We start from the raw sequence: 18,701 nt of genomic DNA on the forward strand, positions 1-18,701 counted from the left end.
TGTCCAGTGGAAGGTGTAGGGCTCTTTTTAACGATGATATATGGACCCAAGGTCAGGAATGTTAAGTGTCTGGCAGCAATACTTGCTTGTCTGCTCACGTCAAGGACTGTGTGCTTTCATACAATGCCATATGCTGTATGTCATAATGAACCAGCCTGCAAAACATTTGCGAAAAAATAAATAAATAGAAGATATAATACTGCCTTTCATGTTACAAATTATCAACCTGTAGGTAAGTGCTCTCAAAGAAGGTTCTTTGTTTTCTTCTTGACTGTCTTTTATTGACTTGGACTCAAACTCTTTGGACTCTGGCTTGACTAGTACAAGTACAAGTAGTAAAATGTATTATTATTATTAGTAGTAGTACACACACACAAACTCACTCTCTATTATTATTATTATTATTATTATTATTATTATTATTATCCTTTATCCCAACATACTTTCCTTAACTTGATTAAACAGACTACATTTTGCTACATATGGACTTCCATATGTCAAATTCCCATTTGTTTGCACCCAACTCCAGTTCCAAAATAAAACACTTTTGATTCCAAGTGCAATACAGTAATACTGCTACATCATTAGTTCAGTTTTTAGAAATGTTATTGGATTAATCCAGCTTTTGGGATTTGGTTTTGCTAAACTTCATTCAATGGTTTAGATGAAAACGTAGTGACTTTTATTTAGTCAACCTTAAACAGTAGCATCATATTCTAACAACTTTATATCATTGCATATCACTGAATTGTTAACAAAAGGTTCATAAAAAGCTTAATTACATGAGCCTAGTTAGCCTTCAGGCCTAAAGTCCCAATGTCCCAATTATAGGTTATTATAAAAAGTTTGACCATATTTCAGCTGCTCCAGTCTCATCCTCCTTTCTCTATCAGCCTTTTTGTCTGAAGACAACCCCCACCGCCATCCTCTAAAAAAGAGAGAGAAAAAATAAACACATGGCTTAATGTCTAAATAGAAAGACACTCATGTCCGCCACAGATAATAGCTGCATGCTTAATCAAGCAACAACATTAGAGTTTTTACTTGCTCACTATGAAATAGAGAAAACACGTTTTTTGGTAGCTTGCCCAAACAATCCCATCTGCACTGGGAGTATTTAAACCCTTCTAATCAAAAGCACTGTTTTAAATAAATGGGCAGCATCTTCAAATGAGGTGTATTACAGCATTCTCATTTATTCTTGAACAATGAGCATGCTCCTCGTTAAATAGTTAAAATGACCGCTAAAAGTAATTGTTTATTTCCATAAACTCAGTGGCATTTGCATATGTAACTTTATTTAGAGACCTATCTGGAACAGTTTCATTCATTTTTTTTTTTTTTTAAACCAAGAATATTAGAGCAGTAGAGCTGAAAGTGGGGCAGCCATGTTTAGCAACATTGCACAGAAAGCGGAGTTTAAAGCCTCGTTACATACATATCGCAGAGGAATGGAGGTATGAGGTGGTGGGTGTAGGCACATTTACAGTGGGGCTTGAAAGTTTGGACCACCTAGGTAAAAATTTGTGTTAATGTGCATAAAGAAAAAAAGAAAAGATGGAAAAATCTCCAGAAGGCATCAAATGACAGATTAGACCTTTTGTATAATATGTCACAAAAGGTTAGATTTTAATTCCATCATTTACACTTTCAAAATAAAAGAAAACAAAAACATGGCGTCTGCAAAAGTTTGGGCGCCATGCAGAGTTAATACCTTGTACTGACCCCTTTGTGAAGCATGAGATTTTGTATTTACTAAAGGATAAAAATAGAGAAGGAGGGTAGGAACTGATAAGTTTGTTTATGAACTTCTTCCTACTACTTTTTGAACATATATATATATATATATATATATATATATATATATATATATATATATATATTAAGAGGTCTCTTAACAGTAATAATTTAAACATTAATAACTCCAAACATTAATATTTTTAACAGCCTAAAAAACACTTGATTTGTTGGTGGTTTCAACCACTAATCATTCTCGAAAACAGACAATTATGGACATCAGAAAGATTTCTTTATCGTTTAATAATAGTGCACAGGAAATATGTTGGTGTTCAAAAAGATAAACAATCTTCACTTTTATTTCAGTCCTACATTCACATTCTCCACAACCACAGAGGGGTCCCTCGCTTTGTATAAACCGCAGCCAACGAAGCCACTCAGAGAGCTGGGACTACTTAGGGAATAATTCTCCAATTGCTCATGGTTTCTGAGAGGGAAGGGCACAGTACTGGTGTGCATGACCTATTTTTCCAGCCTCATCTTTCAAATGCAGAGCTGCAGCTGGTGGTTCAGAGTTCTCTTTTTTGTAAAAGACTGTTTTCAAAAGTCCTCGCTGTCACTCCTGCACATAGGTGTCCTGGGGGCATTTCTCTTGGCTCAACATTTTTTCAAAAATAATAATATATAACAAAAAACCCTGTTGCAAACAAAGAACATAGCTGCATGTATGCGAAAGTAAGGCATTCCTGTCAGGAGAAAAGCAGTAAAGTGGTACATCTCCCCGAGCTCTGATTCAAGGCTCCCACTAAAAACTATTCTTTAAGTCGTCAGAGCTGGGAAGGAGAGGGAGGCCCCTCATAAAGAAGAGGCTGGGACGGTTAACCACAGAGGGAAGCATGCCGCTCAAGGCAGAGGCCAGGCGGCACGACATCATAGGGAGAGAAAAGGATCACCCCCACAACATCAATGTTTCAGTTCAAATGGCAAGCTTCCCTAGAAGTGAAATCCACGAGGAGGGCTTGGCTGACCAAATTACACCCTCAACAGCATGGAAACACAGTCTGTGTCCCTGAAGTGGTTTTGCCATTCAGGCAGCAGTTCATCTGCGTGGCAGAGTGTCACTGCCATGGCTCACATATCTTTAAAATCCATCCATGATCCTTTTTTGTTATGGTTATAACTTTCAATAAGTCATCAAGGATGTTACAACATGCAGTGACTTACATTTAGGAAGTTCCCTTTTCCATTGCTGTTTTCAAGTGCATTATCACGCAGACCTTTTTAAGACTGAAATAAACACGAGTGTTTTAGGTGGAGGAAATGTTTGAAAGGGGCCGGACAAATACATTTTGTGTACAAGTGCATGATTTGAACAATTTTATATTACTGGCTGATGTTAGCACTTTTAAATGAAAGAATTCAACGTTTTCTAAAGAAACCTAAGATGCTCCAAATTTCATTTTGTCACCACACTGTTGGTTTGAAGAAATCCTAAAGATCACAAGAAAAAGCACCCGCAATGAAACTACTAATCTGGAATCCTATACTGCTAGACTTGACTCAGGAACTGGACTAAGGCATATGGTGTTTGGATGTTACATTAAAACATCTTTCATATGACATGATCAAACAACATTTTTGTTTCTAATAAAGGATGTTCAATAGTTCAGGAGGATTCATCCTTTTTGCGGTAGCTTCTTCCATCAGATTGTGTTTCTGTTCTGCAAAATGGGTTTCTCTGTTCCTGAGCAGAGGCGTCATTGCTGCTGCTGACAGCACTACACAGATGAATCAGGTTTCTGTTGTGGGTTCCCACTGGCATGAAGGATCTGTCGTCTGCCTGACAGCATCAGGTTGCCCTTAAGGAGAAATAAAACTCTTCTACTTGCTCCAAGTGGGCCTATGAGAGGTCATATACACACATCACTTCACAGCTTAGCATGGAGCCTCACTGGTCATTCTCACCTACAGCTAGAGGCTTTATGTTACTGCTGGTCTAAAATGGCTTAGAATAACAACTTTTGATTATTAGTAATTGCATACACCAAAATTGTGATTTACTGTAGATTGTAGATGATTGGTTTAGCAGCCTTGCTTGACTTGTGTTAAATGTGTTCCTCTGATTGTGACATGATGTATTTTTTGCTATAATGCTTCTCAGATAATGAAAGGCAAGCTCAAGCTTTTCACTTATTTCCCATTTGATATAAATAGCGCTATATTCACAAACATCCTGTTTTACATGGTGTAGCTTGATCAAAAATGATGAAATAATCTTAAAGGTGCAACAAATAGGATGTTATTTAAATTAATTATTACTGTGTCAGTTAATCGTTAGGCAGCATTTGTCTGAAGATTGGCATTTGCTACACAAGTCATTACACAGCATTTTAGTGCATGTTGAGACACCATGTTAGATTTTAAGGATAACCTGCCCAAACAGCTTCATCTTCCTTTAGTAAATCGAAAAAAAACTACACAGTCTCACTAAGTGTCAATGCAGAAACCATCCTTTAACTCAGTGTGTGGAAATTTGATACCTGAGAAATACCTTCTAGAGCAAACAATGTAATACACTTCATACTAATCCTTGACTTCATCATGATGTATGGGTTTTGACCTTGTGTGCTGTTGTGACAGCAGTATAAACCGCTGACTCATAGCATTTTTGTTTGGTGTTTTGATGGACAGAGATCCGTAACCAGCTGGTGGAGCAGTTCAAATGCTTGGAGCAACAGTCTGAGTCTCGAATCCAGCTGCTGCAAGACCTGCAGGAGTTCTTCCGCCGCAAAGCAGAGATTGAACTGGAATACTCCCGCAGCTTAGAGAAACTGGCTGAGAGGTTCTCCTCCAAGATCCGCAGCTCCAGGGAACACCAACAGTTCAAGTGAGTTTCCCTCCCTGCCATGCAGCAACATTTGTTGCTAACTGTTGCCTGTACAGTGTTTGGGCATTTGACAGGGCGTTGGTTTTGGTTAAGTATCTTTATCTATCCGAAGGAATGTAGTCTCATGAAAAAACAGAAATGCTCATTTGCATCTTCAGTAAAAAAATGACTGACCTTTATTGTTGTATACTTAACATTTGATTGATATTCAATTATGCCACATTTTTTAGGAGAAAACCGACAAATACAGCTTGTATGCAAAGGAATTTGCACTTCTTTTTCAGCCTTGAGCATTGTCGGCTGGCTCTCTCTCACAACCCAGGGCAAGAAAAAGCCCCAAAATAACTCAACATTGCTCATTTAGCTTATTGCTATTATCTCATTAGTAATTGTAGCGCAAATCAACAGCACATCAACCATTTTATCGAATCTGGATTTTAACAACTTGACAATAAAAAATACATTGTTTAGAGAGAGTAAATCTAGCTGAAACAATAAAAATATGGCGACAATAATTGAATTTAAAAACATGAGTGGGACAATGTATGTCTGTTATTGTCAGCGGAAATTATGGCCTTGTTTGTGTGCTGTTGTTTTAAACCAGCAGCATTTTCACATTTACTTTTCTTATTGTTGTTTACTTTAACTAAACAATTTGTTGTTTATCAATGTTTGTAAAGCGACTGTCCCTTTTTTTTCCTTTTAACGTGTACCCAGACCACAGGCGTCCATATGTCAAGTGACTTTATCCCCCTCTAAACACTTCACTATTTATAGCCTGGCTGTAAGACCCAGCCCTGCTGCTATTCACAGTGCCTTGTTTGATTACAGTGCAGAAATATACAACAAACTATTCCGATATAATTATGTACTTTAAGGGAATATCTATTATTACAGTCAAGCTCTTTATGACATCTTCAAAGGTCAGCTGGTTCTGGCAGGATGATGAGGATGCTGCTCATTAAAGAAGTTGACATCTGTTGAGAAGAAGGCTTTGAGTTAAGCTTTATGCTTTATTATGTTTTAAATGACATCCATTACATGACAGACTCTCATTAAACACTATTAATATGAGTTTCCCCAGTGGCTAGAAATTTCAATAGGTGTAAATTGAGCCCTGGGTATTCTGCTCTGCCTTTGAGAAAATGAAAGCTCAGATGGGCCGATCTGGAATCTTGCTCCTTATGAGGTTATAAAGAGCAAAGTTACCTCCCCTTTCTCTTCTTTGCCCGGCCAGAGAATTTGGCCCACCCATGAGAGAGAGACATAATGGCTTTCAAACGAGCAGTGTGGCAGTTGGTCAACACCACGCCCCCATCCTCCACCTTACCCCACCCCCTCCTCTTCCTCAAAAGCTACAGACTCAGAAATGTCACATACTAGGTAAAGCTCATTGTGAGACTGGCTCTAGTGGCTGTTATTCAGCACCAAGGCTGAATTTTGGGATAGAGACTTCAGATAGAGTATTAGGGGACCACTAAGGCCTATATAAAAGCATCCAAAGAGCACCATGTCATGGGACCTTTTAAATGAACAATCTCATCATGATTTCAAGATAGTAACTTATTAGTGAAAATAATACGGGACCATGCAGTGTTATTGGTAGTGTACATGTTTGCTTGATTGTTGGCAAGTTGAACCTTTGTAGTTGGAGGGTTAACAGCAAAAGGGACATCACCGTATTATACAAATGGTATGGACTAACAAGGATAGATTAGTTGTTATATTTTAAAGTGTGTGCTCAAACTATCTACAGTATATTGTACCAAATTATGAACTACACTTAAACAATATATACAAATGCAAACATAGAGTAAGTTACTTCCTATTCCCTTTTACTGAATTTATATATATATATATATATATATAGGAAATAATATTTTTTGAAGTAAAGCATGTTGAAGACAAAGGTAAAGCATGGCAAAATACAAAAAAAGCCTGAATAGACCTTACTAAGGGAAACGGTGAATAAGAAAAACAATTTAATGCCATCAGATCACTATCAGCTTACTTGAGCCTTGACCTATTTAGATTTGCAGCTCTTGAAAAACTGAAATATATGCTGGTGAAAAAAAGAGGGATCGTCTGCAAAGAAACCACAGTCATCATATTGGTACATGACTCACGCAGGGCATGCTCCCTAAATCAAGAACCTCGGGCAAGCAGGGAAGCTTAGTTCAGTCTGGAAACACGACACAAAACCAGCTTTGATCCGGCAGCAGATCTGGTGGCATCTCTCTAGAGATGACTACCACAAAATATATGTAGTCTAACCCTAGCTCTGATTCCAGCAAAAAGAATCAGCATTATTGCATTCCTTACATTTATATATTTTGAATCCTGAAATGTGTATTGTGTCATCTGCTGCATGATAAAAATGTTTTTAACGTTATGCACAACATGCAAAGTGTTTCCACACAGTAGCTTTCTGCTCATAATTGACAGTATGGACAATAGGGCTTTCTTAAGTTGGTAATTTACCATATGATCCTCAAAAACAGATATACTTATTGTGCCCCTTTTTTTATGTTGCCACCCATCCACGAGAAGCCAATTCACCTTATTAAATGGTTTTGAAGGGAAGTAAGTTTGACTATTAAGTATCATTCATACATGCCAACCAAGTGCGTTAGTTATTTTTACAAACTGAAAGTTAGGGGACATGACTGTCATGTGTGTTTCATTGTGCCTTCTGTTCCTTATTAGGAAACAAGATAAATAACTGTCAGCAAATCAAAGTACTTTTATTATGAGTTGGGCTTATTGACACTTTGGATACAGAATAAGTATGTAGTATCATTTAGAAGTGTGTAGACACGTACACATGTATTTAGGAGAGTAGTGTGTGTGTGATGTGAATGCCTATTTGACTGGATAATTGACTCCAGATTTGTAAGAGGAGGCGTTCATTACTGTGGCGTCTAAGACTTGGCTGATGTTAGACAGAACTGTGATGCTGCTGCTGTTGGTCTACAGTTGATCCTATCCACACAGCAAGGGACAGGTGTTGGAAATAAACCCCTAATCCTCAGACACATGTTTCAATAATTTTGTATTTTACACTACCTAGATCATGGCAGACTTAAAAGCCAGAAGTCAACAAGTGTCTAAGTGCGGTGTCTTGAAAAAAGGCCAACAATGCAACAATAAACCCCATCAAAAACTCTTTCATTTTGTGAATAATTGATTTTTCATCTATAAAATTGCCATCTACAGTATGTGTCATCTATGATATAAGAAATCTGAACTACCCTTTTCCTGACCCACTACAAAATGCCTGTGACTGTCATTCATTGCAGTAAAAGTTGTGCTCTGTAAATTCTGCATTGTACTGCATAAAAGTACTTCAGAAGCAGCCTAGTATCTTGTGCCTACTTATACATTTTATGTTTTCCAGGAGCAGTCAAAACAGAGCAGTAAAATAGAGTGATTTTGACCAGGACAGACATCCATATGAGCTGGATTATAGCCTTTAGTCTGTTGGCTGAACCCTCCCAGTGCAGATTCATTAGCAAGCTGAATGCCACAGTGATTTACAGATACTGCAACTGCAGCTACAGCTGCATGGCAGCAACCCGACCAAGGATAATTTTGCTCTTTCACTTTACCTCACTTGTCACAGTGAAAAGACACAACAAAGGTTTACTGAGCTTCCCTATACTGCAGTTGCTGTGCCAATAAGTTCACCAGTTCCTTTATCTTACTGTTTCACAGTTCCTAAGAGACAACAGCTAACTTAATAATAACTATGGAGCAGACTTTTCGGGGTGTTTCATGGATTGGATTTATAATGTACCCCATCAAATTTGAGTGGCTGGGTTTCATCTGTCTATCACAAAGACATATTCAGAAGGAACAGCATCATTAAAAAGGCAATTCTTGCAATATTGATATGTAGAATAACCTGTCTGAGAGAGAAAAGATAGGGCTTGTAGTGGTGTGTGTGTGTTTGTGTGCGCGTGTGTGTGTGTGCGCGTGTGTGTGTGTGTGTGCGCGCGTGTGTGTGTGTGCGTGCATGCGTTAATCTCTTTGTGTGTGTGTATCCAGGCAAGTGGTTTGGGAGCAACTGGGGGAGAAAATTGCTTGGTATCTTCACAGCGCCAGATCTTTGCACTACATACATGCAACAATACACTATAATGTGAGTTATTTTAGCTTTGAAGCTGCTTTTTGTCAATTTCAAGTGATGTCTTGTTTTGTTTTTTTTTACATTTAAGTGTCCAGAGGACAGTTGTCTTTAAAGAGACACTATGATAAATAGCAATGCAATGCTTTTGTTATGATATCATTATAATGACTGATGTCTGCTGCATAGAACCAGATGCTTTAATGGTGCTTTGTGCATTGGCACCATACTACAGCTATAGTTTTAGTCCTATTTTGTATTACTATGTAGTCATAGCATGGTGGCTCTCAGGAGCTCCTAAGGTAAAAGGTTCAACTATATCTCTTTTGACCTGGTTTGTTTGAACAAAGCAGTCGATTCCCTGCTTTTGTCAGATTGACAAGTCCAGCTGGTGAAAGTCAGCATGTACAACATCAATAGATTAACTGGTTTGCAGTTTGTTTTTCAGATCTTGTCAAACCCTTTATTGACGCTGCACTGTACTCCGTGCTGCTCTGGCCCCTGTGTCAGTGCAGCTGTGCGTTATTAAATTTTGGCAGTGAGTCTGCTCACAAAAAAAGGAACAACGTGCTAAATGATGTGCAGATCTGCGCTGTAGCATATTGAAGCCCTGCTTGAAAACTGAGGCAAAACAAATTTGAATGGCAAAGCTGGCTGCATGTGCCCCTTGTCTTTTGAAACTGTGTTTGGCTCCTTCTTTTCCTTGGCTGTTTCATTGATAAGCAGCATGCAGGCAGGAGATTAAAGGCCTTCCCAGAGCCTAGTCCTGGTTTGATAAATACACACTTCCTTCTGGAAATCCTGGCTCAGACACATCATAGGCCCTTGGTGATTAGCTGGTGGCATCCAGTGCAGCCATGCTTAAAGCACATGCACCGTGCTATATAATGCTTACTCATTCAGGGTATGCACACGATGGCAACAGTAGGCCATCAATTACTCCTTGAATCAAAGGATTATTGCAATATTTTACCACCATACAGTACACTCTTGCATTGTTTCCGAATTCCCTTCCACTGTCTCTGTTTCTGATCTTCCAATGCATTCACAGAATATACGGCATGTGTGTGTCTGCCTCAGAGAGACAGTGCAGAACCTGTAAAAACCATGGAGACAGCCAGGCAGTGCTTTTCAGGAAGAGACAGATGTAATAGGATGCCATAAAGCTGCACTTGTCTCTCCTCTTCTTCCTTCTCGCTTCTCCAGAGACTCTCAGAGCTCATTGCTTGCCTTCTGCATGTTAATGATATCCTGTGAATAAATACAGAGGGCATTGAGCCATCCAAAAGCAACCCTTTTGAAGCCCTCTAGATTAATTGAACCGCGTGCTCTCGACTGATACTCAGCCTTTTCACGGGAAATCAGCGAAGAGAAGTAGATACAGAGTGGAGATGAATGAGTTTTGCTGCATGCTGAAGTTGATCCTTTGTGATGGGTAGGCCTCTGTTTAAGAGCCAGTATAGAAAGGTAGTGTCTCTTCCCAATAAAATAGTCGAGAAGCTACATTTATTTCTGTGTTAAAATACTCCCAGAGATGCTGCTGGTACATATGCCTAATTACCAACCTTCTGTCTCTAATTCCTGTAAAATGAGAACAGCAAATGGGAAAAGAGATTGTGTGTGTCCTTTTGTCTGTTTCACTCTTTGAGGCTTTAACCCTGAGCATTAAAATTAAAAACTATAACCCTGGTCACAGACCTTTTTAGAACTTCTTATTCTTTTCCCCTTAACTATCACCCTTGTTTCTTTCCTTCCTTTCCATCCATACATTTTCTTTTCAGTAATTAATTTTTTAAGATTATTTTTTGGGGGCTTTTCCCTTTTATTAAAGTGACATTGGATAGACATGAAAGACGGAGAGAGGGATGGGGGTTGACACACAAAGGTGAGCTAGAGGCTGCCCTATTCATTTTAGTTTTTTTACAATTTTAATTGGTCTGCTAATTTAATTTATGACTAAAAACAGGTGTTTGCTGGTCTAAACTAATGACATACCCATCACCCTAAGCTGTACTTTGTGTTTGCTCCAAATCAACCAATGTCAGCATGCTTGTACTAAGATGATGCACATTATAAATATTAAACCTGCTAAACATCAGCATGCTAGCATTGTTATTGTGAGCATGTTAGCATTCTGTACGTTGGCATTTAGCTCAGAGCACCACTACACCTAACATGGACGCCAGCATGTATATAGACTCTTAGTTCTGTTGGATGCATAATGAAGAGAATTTTTTCATCTATAAATTACTGGCAAACAAATACTTTTAAGGCCTATAGATTAAATTCTAATATTATCACTTTGACATATCTTGGTACTCTATTACTAATTTAAACACATCAAAATCTAAAATGAAAAGTGGTTTAAGCAGCAGATTTAGCGACAGTGTAACATTTAGGACTATAGGTCTACAAGCTTGTTTTCTTATTTTTAAGATTTTCTTTGGGGGCTTTTTCTGCCTTTTAATGCACAGGACAGCTAAGTGAGAAAGGGGACAGAGAGAGGGGAAAGACATGCAGGATATTGTCCCAGGTCAGACTTGAATCCTGTACATCTGCGGCGAGGCATAAACTTCCATGTTTACATGCGTCTGCTCTACCGACTTAGCCAACGCAGCCACCGCAAGCACATTTAACCAACAGATAGAGAGGGGCCAAGGATTAAACTGAACCGGAAACATAAAATGTTTAGCTGAAGATGCTAAAGAAGGGACTAAAATGGGAGCCTGGTTGTGCTTAGGGATGTGATGAATCAATTCGGATCACTTTTAGGGGTCAGCAGAGAGTACTTGCTTCCTTAACCTCCCAACTGCAATCATACACAGAGGAGCTGCGTCCCTTACGGGCAGATAGGTCAGTTAACTGGTACAAAATGAGAGATGGTGAGACAGTAGAAATTGGTCATCCCAGAGGCTCAACAAAGAATATGCTCTACATCAGGGCCGCTATTGTAAGAATACCAAATAATGCAGACCCAGTTATAAGTAGATAGATGAAGTTTTTGACACATTCCATCCTGTTTTCTTCCAGGCACTGATGGCAATGTGTTTGTGTCCTGTCAGCCTGGCAAAAGTGTGTTTAGGGGCAGAGTTAAGTAAAGGAATAATCGGAGAAGCTCTCTGGAGTAGACAGATATCAACTTCATTAGATGTGTTTTGCATCATGGAAGCTCTCTGAAGGAGGGCTCTTTGATGTTGGTGCTGTTCATTTCTTTTTTCTGTGCCACAGTGAAACCCTATCCCCCACCCTGCTCTGCCTCTCTCCCTCCTTTGCTCTCATTTCCCCCTCTCTCTTTTTGTCTCCTCCTTTTGGGTTGGATGATTGATTACATAGTAACAAGACAAGGTATGGGTTTGAAGGGATTGTGTTTGTGTGTGTCTGGTTCGATGGCTATGTGCCTTGGTCTTTTCTATTTGAAATCACCAGAGGCAGAGACAGTTTAAAAGTGATTATGCAGCAATCAGGGCCCATGACTCTCTAGATCATTATGGTCACAGCCTTATACATCTACAACAAGTTAATGCCTTACTAGACCGAAGACTTGTTTGGAGTGTGCTGAAAGACATACACCAACAAGAACAATGGAAACATTGTGGTATTTATGCCACAATGGTTCCTTTGTTTTTTTCTATCCCAACATGGTGTCTTTTTTCAGCAGATCGTGTTTGTAGCGATATTGTTTTCAATAACTTCAAATGCTTTTATCTATTATAATAAAAATAAAATAAAAATACTAATACTGCATATAAAACACCATAGTGCATTATTTAGTCCTGTTTTGGACTCACTTATTATTGTTATTCTTCCAACAACCATTTAAGTATTGGAAAATAAATCCTTCTGTATATTTATAGTGACATGGCTCTAGGGATGACATGTTAGGTAGGCGGACAGTCGGCCCACCACTTTGGTTCCCCTGGTCTTCCGTTTCAAGGGCCAAAACTAAACGTTCAAGTTGTGGACCTTTTAAATTGAAATGTTTTGCGTGTCATTAATTTGAAGTTGAACACATATTAAGGAATAATAAAATACATATTTACACTTTGTGGCTATTGTGCAAAAAATGCTCTGTATCTCATTAGATTCACCGAACAGAAGACACCAGCAGGTGGAACATTTCCTGCTGTATCCCTATTTTCCTTTTCTCCTCTGTGAAAATCTCAAGTACCTCAATATCAATCTTGATGCTGATCTATTTTGAACAATATTGCATTTTACAATGTGGAGATCGGACAAATGTGAAGTGAACTTAATCAAAAACAACACTTTAATATACAGTGAGAGGTTTTTTTTTGTGTCTGAGAGAGATTTCAAATCTAAGTTATAATAACAGCTTCCAGTCAGTGTTTATAATGTCGACAGAGATTATATTCTTTAAGAACAGCCGGCTTCTTCACTCTTGTCATCATAAAGATCTGCGCTGACAGTAGCTAAGTAGCGCCCCCCTATCACACCAATAACGACGCACGTGTTTTTGCTATTTTAAGGCCGCAGTTGTTAATTTTCCATCCTGCACCCACGTTGTTTAAATAGCTAATTCACCTACGCCCATCTTTGCACCCATAGGTGTGCTATTCTTAAAGGGAGGTGTGTTCAGGTGCATTTTTGGCGTGTTGCTATCTTGTGGCAGCAGAAAGTACACACACACACAGGGAATCACAGCGGCAGACACATGCAACATATTAAAAATCTAAATATTACTGTGAACATCCGCCATCATAGCAATGCGCCAAGGTACAAATGTGCCTGGTTTTTAAAACTTGACTTTCTCCAAAACATGCAAAATCAATGACATTCCCATCAGCCTCAGCTGTGTGCATGCTAACAAACTAAACTAACATAGTAAACAAGGTTAACATTACACATGCTACACATCAGCATCCTAGCATTGTCATTGTAAGCAATGTTAGCATGCTGATAGCATTTTGGTCGAAGCACTCACAGAGTTGTTAGCGTGGCTGTTGACTCGTAGTTCTTTTTAAACTGGGATTATGCAAATGACTATTGAAATTCACTACCACCTGTCCATAATGTAACAATCTTGCATTTGTCCTGTTTGTTTTTTGTAATAGAAAAGACCAGCACCTGCTATCCTCAGTAAACTGCTGGTACTTGGTGCTGAACCAGACAAGGCGAGAGAGTCGTGACCATGCCACCCTCAGCGACCTATACACCAACAATGTCATCGCCCGCTTGGCCCAGATCAGCGAGGACATCATTCGCCTGTTTAAGAAGGTCACCAAGACTCCTCATCCTCATCCTTCCCTCTTTGTTTACTGCTACCATCTTATCACCACAGTGCACGTAATTTTGGGCTTCGTTGTCATGCCTTGGTGTTGCTATAAAGTTGAACTTGCAAGGTACGAATTTGCAACAGCTAACATTAAAAGCTACTTATCAACTTTTTGGCTTCAGTTTGGTCTAAGCGTACAAACTAATGGAAGCCCAAAGAATTGTGGTAGCTATGAGCTCTGTCCAAGTGCAGATAGATTTAGTAGAAGGTGTATGAGATCTGTCTGGCCTGCAGAGCAGTCAAAACAGCATGGGGAAAAGTGAAATTAAGAATCCCCTCGTCCAACACCCTGCAGCCCCTACATGTGTGAGCAACATATGGCCCACAGTCAGCACATAGCAGAGATGACTGAGGTCTTATCCAAACACCAGAACCCTGTTTTCACCTTGCAGGCCCTCCTGTATGTGTGCTGCACTCTGCTTACTAGGCTCCATTCAGATATTACTGTGTGGGTGTGTGTCTGTGTGTGTGTGTCTCTGTGTGTATACTGTGTATGAAAGTGTAGTGTTTTTCAGAAACTGTGCCAGATCTGAAAAAGGAGAAACACTCTGTCCTTATGAAGTCAGGTGCCGTCAGGTAGCTTTTTCTATATTTAAAAGAATAAATGGATGGCCCTGCTACTGACAGACATATTGGGAGGCAATAAATAATGCATCAAAACGTCATGGAGCTCTGCAGAAAATAAAAAATGTTAAATAGAAATTAGGAAAAGAGCTTTGGACGATTGACTGTTGTACACAACAAGGTGATCAAGGACAAAAAGCTGTTGACAAAAACTTGATCAAGGGCTTGTTTAGCGTATAAATGACAAACAAAACTGTGACTTATATTGACTTATCGTGGGAATGTATCATATTATAGAAATGATATATTGTATTTATTTGTGATGTGAAGATCAATATGTTATGATTCCCTACATGTATGATATTCTTTTCTCCTCTTGTCTCAAATAATGAAATTGCTACAGGAGTGGCAAATGTGAACGTACAGAAGGAACGGCCTCTGTTTTCATGACTCTCAATATAAATTAATGTCAAAGAGACTATATTAATACATAAATTTCAGCCGGTCCAATTGTGCTACTTTCTGTTTTCCATAGGGGGAAGATTTTAAGAATGTATACTAACATGCATTTCTATAAGGGCTGTTACAATACGACCCGCAACAGCTCTTACAGTGTGTTGCATCACATTGGTTTACTTGCTGGTTGAACCTTTCTGCTCTTCCTGAGCCTCTGCGTTACATGCTGCAGTCTGTCTCCCTTCAGAGCAACTGATACATACAGATGCCGTTCACCAACTGCTGAAGCTCTCTGAGGACATTGCCCATTTATCACATTCAGTCCAGTGCTTGTTTGAATAGGACTTAATGCCTGCACTCTAGATACAAACAAAATCAAAAGATAAAAGCCCTCCTGTATTGCTAATGTTATTTTGATTTATCTCTTCTGGGTACATTTCATAATCTAATTTATGACCATACTGTTGGAGCAAGATTTTGTCTGATGAGGTTTTCCCATTTTGGTGATTAGTTAAGTTTCTGACTCACTAGTAGTTAGTTCTTTCAAGCACAGGTAGCAGAGCAGGGTGTGGACAAATATGTGGTGTTATTGATTTTACAGAACATTACACTCATGGCTCATATTTGAAATGACCATTATGCATCTTGCTTGGTCATTATGATACACTGTTTTGGGTGCACCAGAATTAGTCAGTTTTTGACACACTTACTGTAAAAGAACCACCGTATTGCCATATTTAAAAGCACATAACACACTGCCGATTTAATATGCAGCATGCAAGCCCTCAGCTATTGTTAGCTGCATACCAAAAGCCCACACATCTAACCTAATTAGCTGCATGCATCAATCTCTAACTGACAAGTGTCATTGTTTCAATCGTGAACATTGCCTTTTCACTTTCAACTGAGTTCTTCCTTTCTTGTCCATCACCTGTAAAGACCTTTTAAGATCAGACTTTTGTTTTGCCAAAAAGGGGTAAATTTCAGATTACTAAATCACACTTTGTGAAAGATAATTTGTAGCCACTAAAATTTCTTGCAAGTAGTTGCTCAGAAATAATAATACAACGTTTCACAGGTTATTCTGTGGTGGCCTGTTTTCTTTTTTAATTCAGTACTTTAATGGGGCTCAGCTCCCTGACTCATAGTGTAAGGAACAATAATTTATGAAACACATTATGTTAATAGTGTATAATATGTTTTGTTAAAACCTAAATATCCACTAAAATCAAATTTACAAAACAAATTGACACAGAGAACCACATTTTATGCCTAAAAACTGTAATTCTTTTGATCCTACCACTACATGGTAGCATTAAAGGTCCCATATTGTACAAAGTGAAATTTCAATGTCTTTGGTAATTATAAACCAGTTTGTGGTGTCATGTAAATACTTTGAAAGTATCAAAACGCTCAATCAACATAGAAATTAGGACAGTCCAAATTCAGAAATTTCCTTTCAACGAGACGTTAGGACTTCTGTACTATTGTGATGTCACAAATATACTACATATAGGTATAGAGTGCCGATACAGTGCTGTTACTGTCATTCACCTGCTGAAATGATGGTGCGGAGACTCCAAGAACACTACAGAAACTGAAGAACAGAGATGCTGACCAATCAGGGCAGACGGAGATTTTTCAAGAGGGAGGCTTAAAGAGACAGCCGCTAAAACGGAGTGTTTCAGACAAAGGGTATATTCAGAAAGATCGTATGAGAAAGATAATGTGTTTTTTTTGTAATATTAAAGCATGTTAACATGTTCAAGTAGAAACCAAATATACAAGTAGAAACCAAAAATACAATAGTGAACCTGAAAATAAGCACAATATCAGACCTTTAAGGACAAATGAAAAACAAATTTTAACTTGATAGACAAATAATTATATTCACATTTTAGTGTGTAAAATTAACTTTGTAGATTTATTAGGTGTTTGCTGATTCTCCAGCAGTTTCTTCCAAACACAACATATTACTTGGTAATGGAAGCAGAAAGAAAGGATGGCTTAAGCAATCATTTCACTGTTAAAATGACACATGAGACACAGGAAATGGTTTTCCTCTTGATGCATTAGTACATTTTCTTTATCTTTGTAGAGCACATTGACACACACTTAGACAGTGTTTTTCTTTGTCAGAAGATATCACACGTTGTTTTCACCCCTTTACACACTTCACACGTGCTCTCTGCAAAAGTCTAAAAACGAGGTGTGATGAAACATGCAATATTTACAGGAAGCAGGAAGCACATTTGGCTAACGGAAATCATGCCTTTGCAATTCAACAGCACAGAGATACAGTGAGTTTGTCAAGTGAAAGTGTACTTAAGATGTACCGCTAAGAAATTTAAAGCCCAACAATGATTGCTTGTACATTGTGCAATAGATTTGTGAGCTTCAGTATCAATGTCTTTTTTGTTTTTAAAGCAGCGGCTTCCATATTTTCATTCCTCATTTCATTTCCTCGTGCAGCCTGTTTCATGCTTGACTGGAAGGAAGAGCCGATGAGATGGAATGAGTGGTGTGCTTTTGGTTGTCGAGTTTCAAACTTTAGAATAACATTTTAATTCAATTACTCTGACTTGGTAATAGAACATTTATGACAAATAAAATCAAATATTCTCAGTGAAGACATCTAGGGTTAGGAAGAAGAAAGACCTAAATATACAGGGTTTATCTTTTGGTGAGCATTTAGAGTAGGTGTCAGTCATTCATTTCAGTGGCATTTTGTAGTGTTGGACAAGTGGAAATTCTGACCTGACGGTTGCACTGTTGACAAGTCAGATAAACACCAAAGTCATTAGGATTTATATCCAATTGTTGACATACTTCACTATAACTCTTCAAGGGTATAGTGTCGGCATGACCAACTGGGCTTGTTCCAACAGGTCATAGCTAAATGGCTGAAACGGTATTTGTTGTCTCACCCCTGTTCTTTCTGTTTGCTGTGTTGTAGAGCAAGGACATTGGGATCCAGATGCACGAGGAGCTGGTGAAGGTGACAAATGAACTGTACACAGTAAGTAATGTTCTCTACTACTGTGTCTCCTACAGATCGATCCCTCACACCGTATCTCATCACTGAGCTCATCCAGTTATTTTTCCTCTCTCTGTCTCATCTGTCTGAAGTTTTATTTCATGTTCCCTTTTTTGTGTCCTCTTTTATACATTCTTCTTTATACATTCTCAACTACTTTCGAAAGATTAGGCTTTGCCCAAGAATACACACAATTGTCATATCCGCCAGCCCTAATTTAACTTCATGGTCATTTTGGAGGACGTAATTCGTGCTGCTCTTGCGTTGCGTTATACTGAGAGAAGAATCTCATGAGAATGTGCAACATAAAATACTTGAAATAGATGTTGTATTATAGAGATTTTTTATTGATTTGTTGTGTTCCTGTTTAGCACAAATGGGGTTGTGATGATGATGATGTTGATGTTGATGATAATCAGGTCTGAGTGAGGCCGTTGTTGATGATCAAATGGAACAATATATTTCTTTCCCAGTCAGACAGATTCTGGGCAAGAATCACTTTCACATCTGGTGGTCTGGTCCTGTTAAGGGGTCACATCATTGGTTGTCTCTGTGGAGGCCTGTGAAATATCTGCCTGCCTTAGTACATGACTGTATAATT

At 38.6% G+C, this 18,701-nt stretch overlaps 1 protein-coding gene across 5 annotated transcripts in view; it reads left to right on the forward strand.

Moving 5' to 3' along the window:
• srgap3 (SLIT-ROBO Rho GTPase activating protein 3) overlaps positions 1-18,701 on the forward strand; it is a 60,454-nt gene that overhangs the window by 13,173 nt on the left and 28,580 nt on the right. For 4 of the 5 annotated variants that reach the window (XR_004656359.1, XM_034869642.1, XM_034869639.1 and 1 more), the window contains exons 2-4: positions 4,429-4,624; positions 13,823-13,985; positions 18,020-18,082. Coding sequence is in view for 4 of the 5 variants with exons in the window: in XM_034869642.1 (XP_034725533.1) it covers positions 4,429-4,624; positions 13,823-13,985; positions 18,020-18,082 (422 nt within the window). In the remaining variant the exon portion in view is untranslated. The remainder of the gene's footprint in view (positions 1-4,428; positions 4,625-13,822; positions 13,986-18,019; positions 18,083-18,701) is intronic. The other variant, XM_034869641.1, reaches the window with a different exon arrangement.

The sequence above is a fragment of the Etheostoma cragini genome, chromosome 4 (assembly GCF_013103735.1).
Source record: "Etheostoma cragini isolate CJK2018 chromosome 4, CSU_Ecrag_1.0, whole genome shotgun sequence".
Classification (NCBI taxonomy): Eukaryota; Metazoa; Chordata; class Actinopteri; order Perciformes; family Percidae; genus Etheostoma; species Etheostoma cragini.